At 49.2% G+C, this 18513-nt stretch overlaps 1 protein-coding gene across 2 annotated transcripts; it reads left to right on the forward strand.

Annotated features, from left to right (window-relative positions):
- The first annotated feature begins 1655 nt into the window (after positions 1 to 1655).
- Positions 1656 to 16218, forward strand: LOC108936851 (axin-2-like). 2 transcript variants are annotated; one of them, XM_029254479.1, is made up of 11 exons: positions 1656 to 1968; positions 3180 to 4150; positions 5802 to 5945; positions 8825 to 8927; positions 9951 to 10091; positions 10198 to 10571; positions 10731 to 10916; positions 11176 to 11388; positions 11519 to 11611; positions 12205 to 12372; positions 14614 to 16218. In XM_029254479.1, exons 2-11 carry the CDS (start codon positions 3288 to 3290, stop codon positions 14738 to 14740), a joined length of 2412 nt encoding a protein of 803 aa, XP_029110312.1. In that variant the 5' UTR covers positions 1656 to 1968; positions 3180 to 3287; the 3' UTR covers positions 14741 to 16218. The 2 variants fall into 2 exon arrangements, with proteins under 2 accessions (XP_029110312.1, XP_029110313.1); XM_029254480.1 differs by lacking the exon at positions 1656 to 1968 and adding an exon at positions 2161 to 2350.
- Positions 16219 to 18513: the final 2295 nt, after the last annotated feature.

The raw sequence follows: 18513 nt of genomic DNA on the forward strand, positions 1-18513 counted from the left end.
GCTGAGTAAAGGGGTGGCAATGAAATCTGACTCTTGTTCAAAAACTATTATCTCATTATGCAGTGTGCATAAGCAATAAGATTTTTTCCCCAAGCCCTGTCAATAAAAACTATGATGCTACGGATTTCTGGACCCATTAGCTGAAGCCATCAAAGTAGAAAATGGGCACAGATGCAATCAGAGCTGCTATGTAAGGACTTCCACAAAAGACAGACTTCCAGCTAAAGGCCTTATCATTAGTGGACATAAACTGTTGCGTAGATTCATCTGTGACACACGATCCAAAAGGAATTAGCCATCATAATTATCCGCTAGTTCAACCGATCAGTTGGATTCGAAGGCTTTAGCACTAGATGAACCCATGCTCAAATTAAGATTTTGTTTTATACCTAAAAACGTGACTCTGCTATGTTTGTCATGTTGTATCTACAACACTGAAGGCGCTCTGCTCTGAGTGTGTGTTACAAGAAACTGTGTTGTGTCACTATAGTTTTAAACTAAGTGTCTGGGTATAATCTGATGCTGATTTTATAGGAGTGATTTTGAACAGAAAGGAGAGCGTGACCCAAAGAAGCTAATTTATAGCTGGAGAACCAGTCGGACCGTTCTGGGGGGGGTAGGGGGTCGTGCTGTTTTGGGTTATTCTGAAAACAATGTAACATCCCTTTTTGCTTTTTGGCGGCATTGAACTGTCCCTGTCACGTGAGTTCATTTACTCCATTGTGTCTCGAGCCCCAAAGTTACTGTTGAACATCAAAGCGCAGTGTGCTTTTGATGTGTCATGTGGTGAGACCGGCGTCTCGTCTCCCCTCTCAGATCTCCGCAATTAGGCGCTATCGCACATGAAAAACGCAAAAAGGTCTACCCCCCACCCCCCCATACACACTCCCCTCTTCCTTTCTCTTCTAAGTGTAAACTAGATTGTGTTATGTTTACACAAAGATGAGTTTATTTAGTTCCGTGCCCTCATGCAATGCATTTATCTTATGTGCAACATATGAAGTGATGCCTGTTGAAAATCTTGCATGTGTGAAATGTTGCTCTTTGAGTTCTTGGCAGGGCGCTATCGCTTATGTCTTGTGCCGCCTTTGTCCCACAGCACGCTTAAAGAAAATGCACTTTTTAAAGCGCGCTTCTCGGCGATGTACGCCGCGCAACGAGCTCACCCCTAAAGAGCTGTTATCCCGCGTGCGCTGCAGCGACGAAGGGGTTAACGCGCAAAAATATTTGAGCCTTAAAAGAAAAAAGAAAAAAAAAATAGGCCCTGTGTCTTTTAAGTTTATGTAGCAACAGAAGGATTGCGAGGATAATTCTACTGGGGCGGCGGATCATTTACTTCTGACGTTCCGAAGCCTCGGGGAGTTGGCTCGAGATCGCTCGCCTTTGATAAGGTCCTCGCAACTCGGTAACAACTTCGCCTTCCCAAAATCGAATAATAAAAAAACACCTTCGCGTGCCTCGGCGGATGTGTGAGTCTGAACTCGACGTTCGACGCCCCGCCGCGTACCTGGATTAGGTGGCGATTCGGAACGTCGCATTTCGCGAGCGAGGAGCGAACAGGGAATTATTGTTTTTAAGTATCTTCCGGGACCGGGCTGTCGGGTCCTTACTTTGATGTGTGCAGTTAAACCCCGAGCCCATTTCGTGGTGGAATAGCCTGGAGGAGATCTGCCTCCCTGCCCAGCTGCCTTCGAAACAACTCTCACACACACACACACACACACAGAGAGAGAGAGAGCGAGAAAGAGAGAGAGAGGGGAGGGAAAACACTGATCTTTCTGGGGCAAAACCGTCCTTTTCATTCCGCTTACGGCAAAGAATACAGACCTGAGCGGATCTCTGGAAAACGGCCGCTGACTGGAAGTTCTGGATTACTTTATTATTATTACTGTTACTATTATTATTCTGTGGAAGGAACTGAGGGTTTGTTTTTTTTTAAGGAAAACACGAAAACGTCACGGATCGATGGTGAGTTAATGGAATGTGTGTGTGATCGGAGCCAGTTGGTGCTTTACTCACTGTCGCCTTGACTCGCATCGAAGTAAAAACGTGATGTTTAATTAGCTAGATAAAAATCTCGCATTCCTTTCCCCTCATTTTAACTTATGATAGCCTCGGTGGACTGGGAGGATACAGTTGTGGAAAGTGGGGGAAGTGGAAAAGTGTGTGTGTGTAGGGGGTCACTTGTGGCATGGGACAGACCACCTCCTCTGCACTGACTGGACACCTCTGTATCACATGCATCGAGAATCACCTCTGCTTTGGAGCCGCTGTACAGCTCGTGCCGGCGGAGAAGCCTGCAAACAAATAAAAGGAGATTGTCTTAAGAAGTAGACCGCTTTCCGCGCGGGTATTTATGGCTACGATTTCATAATTTTGTTCCAAGTTTGGTTAACGCTGGAGATGCTGCGACTTCTTCGTAAGATTTTGTCTCATTCATATAATTGTTATAATCTGTGCGAATTACTTACTATATGAATGTCACATGTGAGAAAACCTTCGGAATTCCATGGCAACTGTTGTTTGTCCAGTGACTCAGTGTACTTACCTGTATGCAAGCCGCATTTTAATTTAATAATTGTAGTTTTTCCACGCTTTTTTTTTACTTTCGCTGGGTGAAGTCCATAATTAGGCTGCTTTTATGCAGTCTCTTTATGTTTTATCCCGCTGTCGGGGCTCACAGGAGCAAACTCTTGTTTGCGCGTACTCGCTGACGGACCTGGTCCTTCTAGAGTCAGGACAGGTCGCCGGAACGTGGCCGCTAAGTGCGCTCCTTCTGCGCATGAGTGCCGGCGCGAGCTTCTCCCCTTGTGTGTGTGTGTGTCTCCCCCCCCCCCGCGATAGCAATCCGCGAAGTTCAGCGGCAAGTCGCGTTTTCGTCCTTGTCCCTCGGCGGACTGGTCACAGTTCAGCGAACTGGCGTTATGTTCATTAAAATGCTTGTACGTGTTTTACTTTCAGTAGCGGCGGCGTGTCCGGGCCTGCGGTGCTCAACACGTCCTTCGGCGCTATTATATTATAATAAAAGCGCTACTCGCCGTCCTAACGCGGAACGGTGTGTGTCTGTGAACGTGTGTGAAAGTGCACAGAGTCTGAAACGTGGGTCCGTTTTGATTAGTTAGTTGGCCTCGCTCGGGTCGGTACCGGCTTCGCTGCTGATCGCTCCGGTCCCGTTGCAGGGAGAAGGCGCACCGATGGACGCCCCCCGCTGAGCTGACAGGCGAAGTCGTCGCAGCGGAGCCCCCGGTGGTGGTGGCCGTCGAGCAGCCCGAGTCGACGTCTCCGCCATGAAGCGCGCGCTTTCGGACCATTTCGTGAGCAGCTTCAGAGAAGATGCCCCTCGGCCGCCGGTCCCGGGGGAGGAGGGGGACACGCCGCGCAGCAGCCCCGGCAAGCCGGCGGAGGCCACGACGAGAGCGCGGAGTGCGCCCCACAAGGCGGCGGCGGCGGCGGCGGCGACGACGGTGGCGGCGACGCCGGGCGCCCCGGGTTCCGCGGCGCGCAGGAACGAGGACGGACTCGGGGAGCCCGAAGGCAGCGCCTCCCCGGACTCCCCGCTCGCCCGCTGGACCAAGTCGCTCCTGTCCCTGCTGGGCGACCAGGACGGCGCGCACCTCTTCCGCACCTTCCTGGAGCGCGAGAAGTGCGTGGACACCGTGGACTTCTGGTTCGCCTGCAACGGCTTCAGGCAGATGAGCCTGAAGGAGGCGAAGACGGCGCGGGTCGCCAAAGCCATTTACAAGCGCTACGTGGAGGGCAGCGGCGTGGTGGCGCAGCGGCTCAAGCCCGCCACCAAAGCCTACATTCGGGACAGCATCAAACGGCAGCACCTCGACTCGTCCATGTTCGACCAGGCGCAGACCGAGGTGCAGGCGGCCATGGAGGAGAGCGCGTACCACACCTTCCTCGCCTCGGACATATACGTGGAGTACGCGCGCGCGGGCTGCGAGAGCCCCGTGCACGCGGCAGCTCCCGCCGACTTCGCGGGGCTCCGGCTTGTGTGCGGATACCTGCCCACGCTCATGGAGGAGGAGGAGTGGAGCGGCGGCGGCGGCGGCGGCGACTTCAAAGCCAAGGCGCTCGCGCCCTCAGTTCCCGCGCTGTCCGCGAGAGCGCCGAGAGCCGCGGACGCGCAGGACGGCGCGCGCAGGTAGGTACGACCGCGAGCTGAACGGCTCGCAATCGCTTAGTTTGGGCCAAAGGCCCTCGTCAGGAAAGGTGCGACTTCTGATGATTTCGCATCACTTATTATTTTTCAGCTATTTGGTTGCGATATGGACGGTTTTTGCAGCCTAGTTTAAGTTCAGTTGTGTTCCGTCCTCATTTGACATTTCGCGCCCGACGCGACGGTTGAAAATTATTCTTGACTTGTGTCTTTTGCGGTTCCTGATCAGCTCCCACTTTCCAGTGGAGAAACGCGCATGTAAATGGTTTACTTTTAAACTAAATTCCCAGCTTTGAGGAAAAAAAGTTTTTTTTTCTTCCCCTTTTTTTGTCTTGTATGGACGGTACCGTGTGTGTCAACAGTCCTGTGTTGCTTCCTTCGGGAATGTAAAGGACTCCTGGGGGCCGATTAAGTTCAGGCCCTGAAACGCACGTGTGTGTGTGTGTGTGTGTGTGTCCTTCCACTGGGGTAGCACTGCTGCACTGGGCCACATGGGCTCCCTCATCCCTTGTGTGGAAGAGCCCTTTCCATCCAAGACATGTGGAACTCATTTATCCCCCCTTTTTATGGAGAAATGAGCCCCCCTCGGAGAACGCGCTGCCGGTCCCGTCCGGATCTCCAGTAATCCTCTCCGCGCTCTTGTTTTTATTTACTGTTTGAAATTCGGCTTTTTGTCTCTTATGAACAGAGAGGGATGCGGTTCCGTGAAGTACAGGGTAAGCGGGACGGAGATGGTCGGACAGAGAAAAACATGGGGTGAACCGCGGTAAATGGCAGCCTCACATTCGGAAGATACAGTCTGTGCCTGAAAGGGGGCCTAAGGCTTTCGATATGCTATGCGTGCCCCCACCTCCCAGTCTTCTTCAGAAGTTACTTCCCACCCTTGTACTCCACATATAAGGGTCTGTATGGCAACAAGAGCAAGGTGGAGGAAAGGGGGGACCCAGCGTGTTTACGATTAAGATCCTTGTGTGTAAATGGGAAAATAATTAGAGGTAGCTGAACGCACACACACACACACACACACTTTCTGAACCGCTTGTCCCATACGGGGTCGCGGGGGACCGGAGCCTAACCCGGCAACTCGGGGCGTAAGGCTGGATGGGGAGGCGACGCACCCGGGATGGGACGCCAGTACGTCGCAAGGCACACCAAGCGGGACTTGAACCCCAGACCCCCTTGAGAGCAGGACCTGGTCCGACCCGCTGCGCCACCGCACCCCTTTGGTAGCTGAACATCGCAAGTCAGTTTCGGGGAAAGTGTCGGCTAAATGAATAAATGTCAGTATAGGATTAAGGTAAGACTTACGTGATGGAACTGAGGGTCACGTGGCACTTGTTGCGTGGTGCACACGCAGATGCACACCTTTCTAGATTTTTCCCCCCATCAACCTTGTTCAGGGTACCTTGCTGGGAGGACAGCTAAGCCTCTTCTAACTCCACCAACCCCCAGGACACCCCCTCAGTGCTATGGAATGCTTGTGGCATTCCAGAGATCCTCGTTTTGAAGCTTGAAAGAGCATGTGTATAGACATGAAGACGCTTGTTCCAGATACACGTCGAGAGCGGGTATGCGTAATGTATCTAAATCAGAGGTTCCTAGTTAAATTCTCAAGACGTTCTTGTTGGCTTTTCAGGTTGTACAGACACAGCGGTGACCAGATGAAGTCATGTCACATCAACACAGGCCACGTCTTTGCCCCGGCATCCAGCGCTAACGACAGCGAGGTCTCCAGCGATGCCTTGACGGACGACTCTATGTCTGTGACAGATGGCAGCGTGTGAGTGTTTCTTCTGTTGGTTCCTTCATCCCTGCAGTCATACTCATAGTCATCAGGACAACCAAACGTTCTGTCTTTGTTTCTCACTCATGTTACTCTAACCACCACACACCTTTCAGTTCTGGAACAGTAGGTGTGCTGTGGGAGAACAAAGTTAACTTTGAATGTTGTTTCGGTATATACTGAAATAATTTTTCCCCATTCTAAAACATGTGAGACCATGTTGCTGCATAAAGCTGATATATGCAGTAGTTACTGAATAAAAGTTTTCTTGGTGGAGTAACAGCAAACTAGTAATGACAAAGGGAGGAGGACACATGTTCGGTTACATGTACGAGAGAGGATTCCATCAGTCATAAATATTACAGGGTCTGAGTTGAAATTGGAGTGAGATCGAGATTATAGACTGAAATATTGTTTGTTCAGCCTGCGTCTGTGTGAAATGTTAAATTTACACTTCGTTTTTGACCAGCACTTACACAGGCAGCATGAGTGACAGGAAGTGACATCCTGTCATGTAGGCATCTAAACATAGGCTTCTATTTTAGAAATGTTATGAAGGTAGTGAATCTTTTCAAATGACCTTTTTAAAATCAAAAAATTAAAATAGTAAATTACAAACAAACTAACTTTTCTAGCCTGTCGCCAAAAGGTGGATTGGGGTTTGTCCAGTATCAGCCTCACCCTTACTATGCATTTAACTGATTTAGATACACGCACGTTATGTTTAACTTAAATTAAATTGCACTTGATTTTAATTTTAATTTTGCTGGGTCGTCTCAGTTCTCTACCAGATTCTCACAAGGAACTCGGCAGTTCAGCTGTGACTGCTTCATCATTCTTGTTTCTTTCTTGACTGGGGATAACTTATACTTGCCAAATTTCACCGTACAGGACCATGCAGAATGCAGCTAATGATAACTAGATAGCTGCTTACGTTGACTCAGTGTCACACCATCTTTGATTCTGCACCATTTTTATTCATTTTTGGGGCTCCCGAAAGAAGTCACCTGCAGCTGAGTGTTGGGATAAGGTCCCCCCCTCCCCATGGATGCATAGCCCAGTGCATGGATTGGGTTGGGGGTTAGATGAAAGGCTTAACTGAATCGCTTTCAGGCCATTGTTCCATCATGGGGGGTTTGCGGGGGGAGTGAGAAGGGTTGGTTGGCCACTTTGAAATGCATTTCCAGTAGTGACTAGGGAGATCCCAGTGAAAAGTAGGGTCAACAAAGGAGCTGCTACAAAGAGGCAGCAGCCTGCCTTCTTGGTGCACCATGACGGTTGTCTTAGCTGGCCTGATGAAGCCACCAGGGTTGGACTCGGGCTCCTCCTGCGGTCTAGGGCCGCAGCAATGGTGGTCTTCGTTGGCATGTGTGTTTTCGGGGGAGAAAGGGTGTGTCTGATGGGGGGGGAGAAATGTTTACAGATAGAAGTGATGGAGGGTCTCTTGTTGCTTAGGAGCAGAAGTGAGAAGAGGGGCGAATCCTGCGTGTACAAGAAAACACGAGAGGGACCCCTGTTCGTGGAGTACATTTGATAGTTGGTCAGACTGGTTTGTTTCTGTCAATACAAGAACACCCAAATCTATTGGTACAGTGTTATGTAACGGAGCTCTTCACCAAGCCTTTATCAGTGAGTGACTTAAGAGCATTATTGCAATAATAAATGTAATTTGTAGATGCACCCCAACCACACAGTGTCTCTCACACACCCACATTTTTGTTCTTAATTTTTTTAATGTCTTATTTCTGGGTTTACTTGGACACGGGGGAATCGCTGCGCAAGCTTCAAACGTCACCTTATCTTACCAAGCAGCCGTTTGATGTGGCTGAGATCAGAGGCAGCATGCAGAGCAGCTGCCAGGCGAAGATTGGGCTGAGCGCTTGTGCTCGCCAGCACGCGCTTTCAAAGCCACAGTTAAAAACTGCATTTGGGCTAGGTCACACATTTCAAAGTTTCAAAAAAATGGGGGCTGCGAAAATTGGCTCGGATTAAACGTCAGCCGACTTGTTGGGGGTAATGGAACTGAGAGTAAAACGACCTTTCTTATGTATTATAATTAAACTATTCTCTGCACCAGCCTTTAATATCCAGGAGCATTCTACAAGTATTTAGAGCTCAGATGTCAATTGTGTAACAGCAATATGTTCCCCCCCGCTCTTGTTTTCTTGGTAGATGTTGAAAGATTCAAGGAAGACGATTTCTTCTTTTCACTAGATGTTCGTTCTCAAATTCAAAAATGAGCGCATTTTAAGAAAGCAAACGCATGGGAGATGAGCTAACTGCCATTCAAGTAGCCTCCCCTCCCCGACTAATGCTTACATCAAACTCGTTGGAATTGAGTAGTGATGATTTTAGCTGCATTGATCTGCTCTGTCTCGCTCTTGAGTTTTGCTCTCGGTCACTGGGGTCTGCCCTACAGTCCGCACTGGAGCAGGTGAGGTGAGGCAGTTTGTGCCACAAATGACCTTGTGAAGCAGGGTATTAAAGTGGCTGCGAAAGGCAGCCCTGCATGATAGGTGCAGGCAACTTACGTTGATGGATCCCTTAAAGCTGATGTATCGAGTGCCTTTTCACCTTCGCGTCACCCTTACATTGTCAGCTTTGCTTTCCATTTCGAAACTTTCAAATAACACCATTTCACATCATCTGTGTATTGTTTGTGACACGCTGTCTTTGACTGAAATTAATTTCATGCTGGTCAAGCAAGAGTCTTCACTCAGGAAAAGCAGCATTTGCTTTGTCACTGTGGTGTCAAAAAATTGATTTCTAGCAGTTTATGGTTAATCTTTGATTTTTGATCAAGAGGTCTTCAAAATATTTGTTCATTATGTTCTGATGAGCCGGCTTTGACTCTGCTCCTTGTGTGTCTACCATAGCGATGGCATCCCATCTTACAAGCTGGGTGCCAGGAAGCTACTGCAGAGGGAGATGCATCGAAACATGAAGATAAACGGCCAAGTGTCTCTACCTCATTTTCCTGTGAGTGTCTTGAAAGTGGATATACACCTTTACAGTGCCCTGTTCTGCACTAAAGCAAGGCCTTAAGGGAAAAAAATACCTGAACTGGTCAAATAAATGTACACTGGACATTTGTGAGGCTTAATGCTTACAATTTAGCATGTCGAACAGCACTCTTGGAATAAGGTTGTTGTCAGGGTGTTTTAATTAGTGGTTGAAGTCCCTAAAAAACCAACACGATCTGCTCCTCTCGCAAATCTTAACTTCTCTGTTGTATGGAAGGCTAGATGGAAAGAGACTCTATTCCTCAAGTCATTCCCAACTCCTGTGTTTGGTCTTTACCTCTGGTTTTTAGTTTTCCCCCATCCCCAATTGTGGGATGGCTTCTTCTCCCATGATGAACCGGGAGCTTGGTGGGATTTGCCAGTGGCCCTGTTCTTTCTTCTCTCCCTTCATCGTTTCTACAAAGACATGAGAGGAACAGTAAAAAGAGAGAAATCAAGATAGCAGGAGCACAAAATAATAAGAAAAACCCCACGCACAGAAGGAAAAAGATGAAGTTGCTACTGTACCTCAAAGGTGCCCAGCATGCAGTCAGGAAATAAATTGCTGCTACTTCTCTGATCTCGCACTGTTTGGCCCAGGCCCCTCCTTCTTGCCTGCGCACATCTCTCAATCTTATTTTTTCGCTCTTTTTAATTTTCTCTTGCGTTTCTTCTGTGGGTATGTAGAGGCCTTGCCTTTGCTGGCCCCGGCTGCATTTGATGTGTAAGGGAAGGGGCTTCTGAAGGTGCCTGACTTCACAGTCTGTGCCAATGACTCGCTTGCCCTGCCACGTGAACAGGCCAGGGGGAACTGGGGGTGGGGGTAGTGCAGATGGGTGGGGGTAGCATCAAGAGCCAAAGCCAACACTGACTAGCATTGTTAATGGTTATTGATGGCACTAGCTCATGACACCATGTCCAAGGGAATGCTCCAGAGTGCCGCAGGTTGCTAGGTCTCTCCTTTGGCTCACATTTGCCTCCCATCTCTTCCACCCATCAGAGGACTCATCGACCACCCAGGGATGTGGCACCCGTGGAGCCAGCAGTCTTTGCCGCAGAGCTCATTGCGCGGCTGGAGAGCCTGCAGAGGGAGCAAGAGGCTCGCAGCTCGCTTGAGGAGCGCCTACAACAGATCCAGGAGGTGAGGTTCTGTCTGCTGGCAGGTGGCACTGAGGGTGCCAAGTATATTCTGAATATCCAGAAGCACCGCAAGGTTCTCATACTTAATCTGTCTTTTAAATGTCCAGGAGGAAGAGAGGGATGAGAGCGAGGTTTCTGGAAGTAGCTCTCACTCCATACTGCCCCCCAGTGCCTGTGAAGAGGACCCACAAGCCATCCTGGATGAGCACCTCTCCCGGGTGCTGAAGACCCCTGGTTGCCAGTCCCCGGGCGCAGTACGTCATCACTCACCAGACCCGTGGGGCTCCCGTGGCCAAGGCTTCGCCATGGGCAAGTCTCCACGGCATGCCCACCATCATCCACACCGTCACGCCCAGCAACAGGATGTGCTGAGGGCCAGGGACCAGGCAGCAGAGGGGGCTGAGACAGCCCGGCACATGCTGGGTCTCTGTTCTTGTCCCAGAGGCAGTGGCCTTGGCAGTCCTGCAGAAGGCCAACGAGGGTGGGTAGACTTGTGTTTTTCAATAACTGTTGTCATTGTGAGTGGTGATGATTCGTTGTAGTTATTGAACATTCAGGCGTGTTTTTGATTTGCGTATCGTTTACTTAGGTTAAAACGTACTAATACAAACTTGCTGTAATTTTAAATGGCATTGTGTAGGCGTTACAGCACCCTACCCAAAAGACCACACAAGACTGATGAAGGGTTGACCCAGGCAAACATTGAAGGGGAAGGATGCGCAGGCGGTGCACCGCTGCAGCCTCCCACCGAGGGTGCGGACCGCTCCCAGAGTGTGCTGCAATGGATTCTTGAAAGCGAGAAGCAGGCAAGGCATCGGTCACAAAGGTGAGCACTCTTCCTAAACCCACTGGGTATGTCTGTAGGTTGCCGTGTTCAATGGCATGGAGGGTATGGGTGCCATATTGGTGATGGGCTGGGGGCGTTAAGGATTGTAGGTTCTGTTTAGTTGCTTTGGAGTGTTCATCTAAATTTTAAAATCTTCAGGTGAACGACCACAGACAGTTGCTAGCTGACTAAGTCAATGTCTTGTGTACTGATGGCACTTCTTCCCCATTATGTGCTGACACTTTTTTTTAATCACCAGTACTCAGGGAACTAGGAAGCCACATGCAGGGGAATCATTGCACCTCCGCACCCACAGCTGGGGAGGGGGTGGTGGGCACCCACGCACAGTCCAGCCATCACAGCCCTTTGTCCAGGACCCTGCCATGCCCCCTTTGCCCCCACCAAACACGCTGGCCCAGTTGGAAGAGGCTTGCCGGCGCCTCGAAGAGGTGTCTAAATTGCCTAAAACAAGGTAGGTTTTCGTGCACGCCACCAAGAGTTGTTTTAAGTTACTGTCCAGGTCACTGGTAGGAAAATGCTTGTGAGAGTGATGACACGATACTGCTTTGTTTTGCTAACTTGACACTGTCCGCTTCCTGCAGGTATTCCACACCAGGTTTCCCGCGAGAGCGGAGTCAGCCTGCATCTATCCAGAATGGCACTTCTCTGTCCAGTTCTCAGCCTGCAGCTGAAGAGTAAGCAAGGCTTTATCCAATTTCCTTTTTTGTTTTTTTTTTTGTTTTTTTTTTTTTTAAATTTCCAAAAGCAAATTGAGCTGTGTATGTGGGACAACAGGGGTATCTGACAGAAACCTTTAATTTAGCATGTGTTTGAGCAAAGAAATTTTTACATTTACTTATTTCGACACTTTTACCCAAAGCGACTTCCAGTGAACCCTATGTAGTGTTATCAGCCCACACACCTTATTCACCAAGGTAACTTACACTGCTAGATACACTACTTACGATGGGTCACTCATCCACACATCAGTGGAACACACACACACACTCTGGGTGAACCTTCAGCAGCATGTCTTTGGACTGCGGGAGGAAACTGAAGCACACCCACGCAGACACGGGGAGAACATGCAAACCCCACACAGACTGAGTGGGGGTCGACCCACATCCTCTCGCACCACGCAGGTGTTGTGAGACAGCAGCGCTACTCGCTGTGCCACCATGCCACCCCATGTTTTGGATATACGGTCACTTAGAAGCTGTGTAATTCTTCTGGACCGGGCTTGTCACATGTTGGTATTGACCCCTCTTAACTGGGTGAACATTCACAGGTCCAGAGAGCCAAGGAAGACCGCAGCTCCCCAGGGCTACCCGAGCTCAGAGCTCATTGTCACCTACTTTTTCTGTGGGGAGGAGATCCCTTACCGGAGGATGATGAAGACTCATAGCTTGACTTTGGGGCATTTCAAAGAGCAGCTCCGCAAAAAGGGCAGCTACAGGTAAATCGGCTGTCCCCGCCTCTTGCAGTCACGCAGCATTTTGCAGAACTGGGTTTGAGTACAGGTTTGACAGCAACTGTCTAACAGTATCATTGTTGATCTTGGGCCAAAATGCTTGCAGATTGGCTCCTGCCATTGAACCATTGAAATATGTAGTTGACCAAAAATGGGTTATATATACAGCATACTGTATAAATTATGGGGTTGTGTGTGTGTGTGTGTGTGTGTGTATGTCCTGCTGAGTTGAGGTAAAGCAGTCTGTTAAGAAACTAAATAATTTCTCTGTTGCAATCTCGAGGCTAGCAACAGACACTATGGGAAGATGGAATATTTTCTTTTGTGCTCGTCCAGCTCCAGGTTTTATTAAAGTCCTAAGGTGTAATTTAAGGAAGCCTTTTCTGGACACTTCCGAGCTAAGTGTGGGCACTTCAAGAGTGAATCTCACCCTATTGTTGGAACGCCAAGAAAGGGGGTAGGCATCTTTGCTGAAGAAAGAGAAAGCATGTCTAGCTAACCTTTGGCCACATCTGGTATTGATTTCTATCATGAGGCATACTTAATAAGCACGCCTTTGAAGTGCTCGACTTTCGTTCTGCGCAGAAAGGCTCGGGCAAATGCTAGGCTCTCTGGCTCTTTGGCGATCGCGTCGCCAAATTTTAAAGAAAATCCGAAAGCGTGTAAGCGTACGTAGACCTTTGTGCCTCGTTCTGCGGGAAGGAGAGGTTTTCATTTCAGATGTCAAACTCCACGGAAGATACGATTTTACATAAGCCATTTTTCACTCTGTATTGTTGAGAAACGCTGCTAGTCTCACTTAACACGACCATGTTCTCTTCAGAAGGCTCTAATAAAGCGTGAGGATGCAGTTGTCTGCATGTGCCTGTGTGTGTGTGTACTTCATTACCTGAAGTTATGTACTCATGCTGTCTGTTCTTGGGTAGAAAAATGGATTTGAAACTGATGGCTTTAATAGCACAAAGTAGGTGGAGTTGAGTAATTTCAGCATGGCAGTAATTCAGAAAAGAGTACCGCCAGAGCTGCCAGACTCTATTGGTGCCAGATGTTTCACGGAGAGAGTTTTGCCACACAAAACATGTTTCAGTGGAAAGCCTTTTTTGAGCAAATAAGGTTGCCATTTCCTTTTTCTTTCCCCCGAGCAATAAGGTCATAGTTACGCGATGCGTTTGCGGGGTTTTTTATTTTGTCTTAATAAAAGTACTGCTTACCTAGTCTGTGATTACCAATGGCGTCGTGAGTGAAAGTGACTCTTTGTTCAGATGTACTGATACCGTTTAAGCGGCCCTTTCGTTACACGCAGGGTTTCCGAGCTAATTGTGACGCGTTGTACGGATTGGATTTCCCTCGTCGGACTTTTTAAAAATGTGGATTCCGAGGAATAGCGGAGACGGCCTGAAAAGAAACGGTTTCTTTCTCCTGCTTTGAAGAAAGAATGGAGAGCAGCAGAGTCATGGTTATACCTAAATGTGGCCTTAGTTACCTGACCTGGCCACCTTGCGAACCCTACAGTTTGAATTGCTGCAGCCTCCCGAGGCCTGGGGCCGGGCCAGAAAGAGGCGGTGATGACGGCGTTCCTGCAGAGAAAGCCAGTCTCGTTTCAAAACTCCGCCAATAATCGGAAAGTCACACGGAGAACGCCGACGGTACCCACGTCGCATGGACGGAGGGACGAGCACAGACTCTCCGGCACCCTAAAAGTGAGCCTTTGTGAAGGGAAGCCCTTCATCTGACAGCAGCCTAATTAGAAGCCGGCAGACAGAGGCGCACGGTGGCGGGAGGGGGCAGCAGGAGCCCCTTTCATTTGGAAGGACTCCTTTTTGGACAGAATGCTTCCTCAGAAGTCTGGACAAAGAGGCGGTTTGTGGGGGCGGTTATTTTAATTAGTATTCTTTTTGTATGTATGCATGGAGGATCATACAGGCTTTTTCCACCAAATAAAAAGGTGGAAGGGAAGGTTTGCAATTGACCTCGATCCCCACTGAATGGTAGCAGTGCCGCTTTGTTTTGGCTCTTGATTGCGGTGCATTTAGAAGGCGCCGCGCTGACTTGAGTAAATTACCGTAGGTGACGTTAGAGGACAAAAAAAAGCTAAAGAGTTCTTTACTTTAACTGTGTTTGAGTGTTGATGTGTGACGACGGGGACGAATGGCAGCGGAGCGGGCAGCTACCTGTCAATCAGTAGGCGGCACTTGTTTGAGGTGGTTTGTTCTTTGTGCATTGCAGGTACTACTTCAAGAAGGCCAGCGACGAGTTCGAGTGCGGGGCGGTCTTCGAGGAGGTGTGGGACGACAGCGCTGTGCTGCCCATGTACGAGGGCAAGATCTTGGGCAAAGTGGAGAGGATGGACTGAAACCCTCGCCCCGAATACTAGGAGCAACGGCCGCCTCCCGAGAGACTTGCTGTCTGAGGAGTGCAGCTCGGTCTTTCTGTGTGTTAAGCTACAGAGACTTTAAATATCCAGGAAACGATATGCACAAGACGGCATGGAAGGACGAAGCGTTCCAAGTGTGAAGATCATTTTCAGAACCTTTATAAAACCAAGTAGCCTTAGAAAGGCAAGAAGGATGGAGAATGAGGAGCAGCTGGACTGAACGATGGGATCACCACTAGGATTAAGACCACTTTTCAAAGACACAGGCAACTGTTGTCATGGAAATGTCTGCCGTGCACATGCAAATGGATGCCTGGTGACCCGCAGAGAACTGACACCAAGCCCAGCTTTTGACTTGTTCTGCTGGCCTTTCTCCATGTGCTCACACACAAGAGGTGTGTGTCACCGGTGTATATATTCCTGTACAGCGAAGATACTGATGCAACTGAAGTTTTTAGTGAATATTTATTAAACTGCTGTCTCTTACCCAATGTCCACAAGATGGACAAGCTGCTTTGATATTTGGGAGAGGATGCTCGACATCCTTCCGCTGTTTTTAAAAATGCAAGGACAGAGACTCAGGCCCCTTTGACATGTCAGGCTGTGCCAGGGGTCTCTGTGGAGGTGAACCGCAGACCGGTGTTCCTCTGCGCTCCAAACCACCCCAGCATAACCAGTGACCAGTGCTGCTTGCTCTGCACGTGCGTTCTGTATCTGTTTCCATGGGTGTATCTGCCAGTTGCTGCACTGTGGTTCTTGTTGTGACAAGTGCCTTTTTTGCGCAGGGCGCAGATTTCGGCGCTGCGTGGTGGGAGTTCGAACGGGGCAGGCGAACCGCGACCGCCAACATGGTGCAACAGACGAGAAGAATGTGTTTACACGAATTGGCAACGGCGAGCACGCCAAAACAATCTATAGCAACGCAAAGTCCTCCCTAAAGAGGTGAATGTAGACGACTGGGGTGGGCGTCCAGTTCCCCTGCGGCCTCGGGCCGGGCTGGGATCGCGAGGCTGTTAACACCTGGAACACCAGGTGAGGCTGCTTGTTAACCGAATCCTGGCAGACTCCGCAGGCTTCTTGCCCTTTGCTCCGTGGTCTTAAAACCACACGCCAGTGGAAGTGTTGCCAGCCCCATCCCGTTCGCGTTCACGCCTCATTTGGTGCGTTTCTCACAATGTTGCCTGGAAAAACGACAACTGCTCCTGTACACGCTGTGGTTTTTGCTCTGGAGATGCGCAGCAAAGAGTTCACTGCTGGTGTAGGACGGAGCTCAGAGGGCAGAGCTCACGCCTACGTGGACCGCCATGTGTTGCCCTGATTCAGGGTGCGATATTCCCTTGCTTTTCAGAGGGCTCGTATGTTTCAAAGAGATTTTTGAATTCGAAATCTTGTGATCATCATGTTCATGTTGATGACTTTTGTTAATGGTTTTATGATTTCTATTTTTTATTTTTTGGCCAAGCTTCTGTTCTACACTGTTAATTATGAATTATATATTGTTCCATTTAAAGATTACTTGCTACTTTAATTATTGTTATTATTAAAAGATGTAGCATTTTATTAAAATGTATATTTTTCAAATGAAAGCTCTTGCTCGTGTGAGAGAGAGAGAGAGAGAAACGAGTGCGTGTGTGCAATGGGGTGTCTGGCCATCTGAGACAGGAAGCGGGGTGTGAACAGAACTCGATGTGTTGGAATTTTGTAAGCAGGCCCCCAGCAAGACCATAATTCAAGCCATTAAGCCCAGGCAACGTTTCCGCCAGCCCACTGTGGCTGTTTGTGAGTGTGAGGGAGAGCTTATCGTGGCCATGGTTACTTCCTGCTCCACTGTCACAAAATTAGGGGTGTGTGGTGGGGAAAGGCAGCGTGTCCCACTGGAGAACATAACCAGCGTGAACATAACCTGTCCGTCCTTCCAGAACGTAGCCTGTGAGATGAGCGATTACGGTGCCTGCTGAACGTGTGCCTCATACCTTTTGTCTGGTGCAAACACAGGAGCCTCGCCTCATAATTCTGAGCCTTCCACCGTTCTTATGACATGGTACCGCTCAAAAAGATGTCGCTGAGGCCCGTGTAGACGATCCCCCAAAGAGGGGAGCGCTAGTGCCGCTGCCGTGGAGTCGTGGCCAAGTGTCCTGCCATGTGACCCAACTCTCTTTGCTGATGCAGCGAGAATGAGGTAGAGAGTGGGGTGTGTAAAATACATTGCTACATTTAAAACTAACTTAGTAAAACTGAAGTGAAAATGTACCAATCAAAGCCCCCCCAATATACCCAGTGGAGGTTAATATTAATATCATATTTAGCACATTCCTTTGTACAAAGTATGCTAGATGCACTCCAGTAAACTACCCTGTCATTCACCCTTTTTTGCAGCAGTGTAACCCACACACTCACACTGATGGCAGTTTAGTCACCAGTTCACCTGAAACACTTGTCCTTGGACTGTGGGAGGAAACCAGAGCACCCTAAAAACAAAAAGCGCGTATATATCGGGGGAACGTGCAAACTCCACAGAGACTGAGCAAAATTCAGCCCTAGGGCCAAACCCATAGTCCTGCTGTGAGTATCTAGAGTGACCTGCTGCACCACTGTGCAGTACAGTTAAAGTACAGCTTGTGTTTTACTACACCTGGAACAAAATCGAAGGCTGATGTCAGTGCGAAGGTGTTTTAGTACCAGAAATCCAGCGAAGCATCATCCCTCGTGTTAGTTTCATGCTGCCTCTACGCCAGGGGCCACACTGTGGGGGCACAAGGACCACAACCACACATCCATCATGAGGAGACTGTGGAGTCTCTGAACCGGGAATTAAACGAAACCCAGTGTCGCCAGTCTCCTACACTGCGTTCACATGCAGCCACTTTAGAATGTTACCCGATGCTCTTATTTCCCACATCATTGTTTTCGTTTGCCTTTTCATTTGTGTTTTTTCCCTCTTTGGTTCTTGCGGGGATGTTTCTTTGGTAGGGGGTCAGGGAACCGGAGCGAGGGGGAGGAGAGAAGTTTTATGACTAACCACATGTGTTCCTGGGTCCTTGGATTTCCATGTTTCCCATGGAAAGGAAAGGGGGGTGGGGGTAATAAAGGCCAACATGTGGTTCTTGTTTGGGGTGGGCTGGGGGGGCTGTTCTCTCCAGCGTTTGAGGGGAATTTCAGCAGGAAACGAGAAAGGAAAGGGAGCATCACCTTACCGAAAGAGACCGGTCCTTAACCTGGGTTTGAAAATTCTCAACGTTTACTTACACCTTACTTACTCCTCTGTAGATGGCTTTTTTGTTGAGCGTTGGGTTCTTGCCCAAGAACCCAACGCTCAAGGTCAGGTGGACCGACACCACGTGGCACAAAGGTTAACGTGCTCTTTATTACTTGTCTGTAGTCTTTTCCGGACCAGTTCTTGCCTTTCGTGGAACTTGACAGCTGGTTTTGTGAGAGGTCTGTCCTTGTGAGCTCCTCGTTCTCCTTCTCTTCATCTCGAGATGATGGAATCGTCTTCCGGCCCACTCCTCGCCGCGGTCGGCCCAGTTCCCCGGCAAGCCCAGCGCTTCAGCAGCTCTTGGCTGCCGGGCTTTCGATGCGCAAACGTTCTCCTGAAGTCGGGTACCAGTAAGCCAAGAAGCGGGAGAGCAGGAGAACATGTGAAAAACGGGAAGAGGACTGAGAGCCTCATGGAACATGGAAACAAAAACAGAAGGAAAACGAGCACAGGTTCTCCGTGACTTGGGCGTAGGCTGCTGTCAACAAACTGGGAG

This window comes from Scleropages formosus, chromosome 8 (genome assembly GCF_900964775.1).
Source record: "Scleropages formosus chromosome 8, fSclFor1.1, whole genome shotgun sequence".
NCBI classification, from domain to species: Eukaryota; Metazoa; Chordata; class Actinopteri; order Osteoglossiformes; family Osteoglossidae; genus Scleropages; species Scleropages formosus.

What these genes read in the sequence shown, in the direction of transcription:
- LOC108936851 (XM_029254479.1), top strand. Translation starts at nt 3,288, where the DNA reads ATGAAGCGCGCGCTTTCGGACCATTTCGTGAGCAGCTTCAGAGAAGAT. An exon ending in GCGCAGGACGGCGCGCGCAG is followed by an intron (nt 4,151 to 5,801) that starts GTAGGTACGACC and finishes TTGGCTTTTCAG; the next exon opens with GTTGTACAGACACAGCGGTG. An exon ending in TCTGTGACAGATGGCAGCGT is followed by an intron (nt 5,946 to 8,824) that starts GTGAGTGTTTCT and finishes TGTCTACCATAG; the next exon opens with CGATGGCATCCCATCTTACA.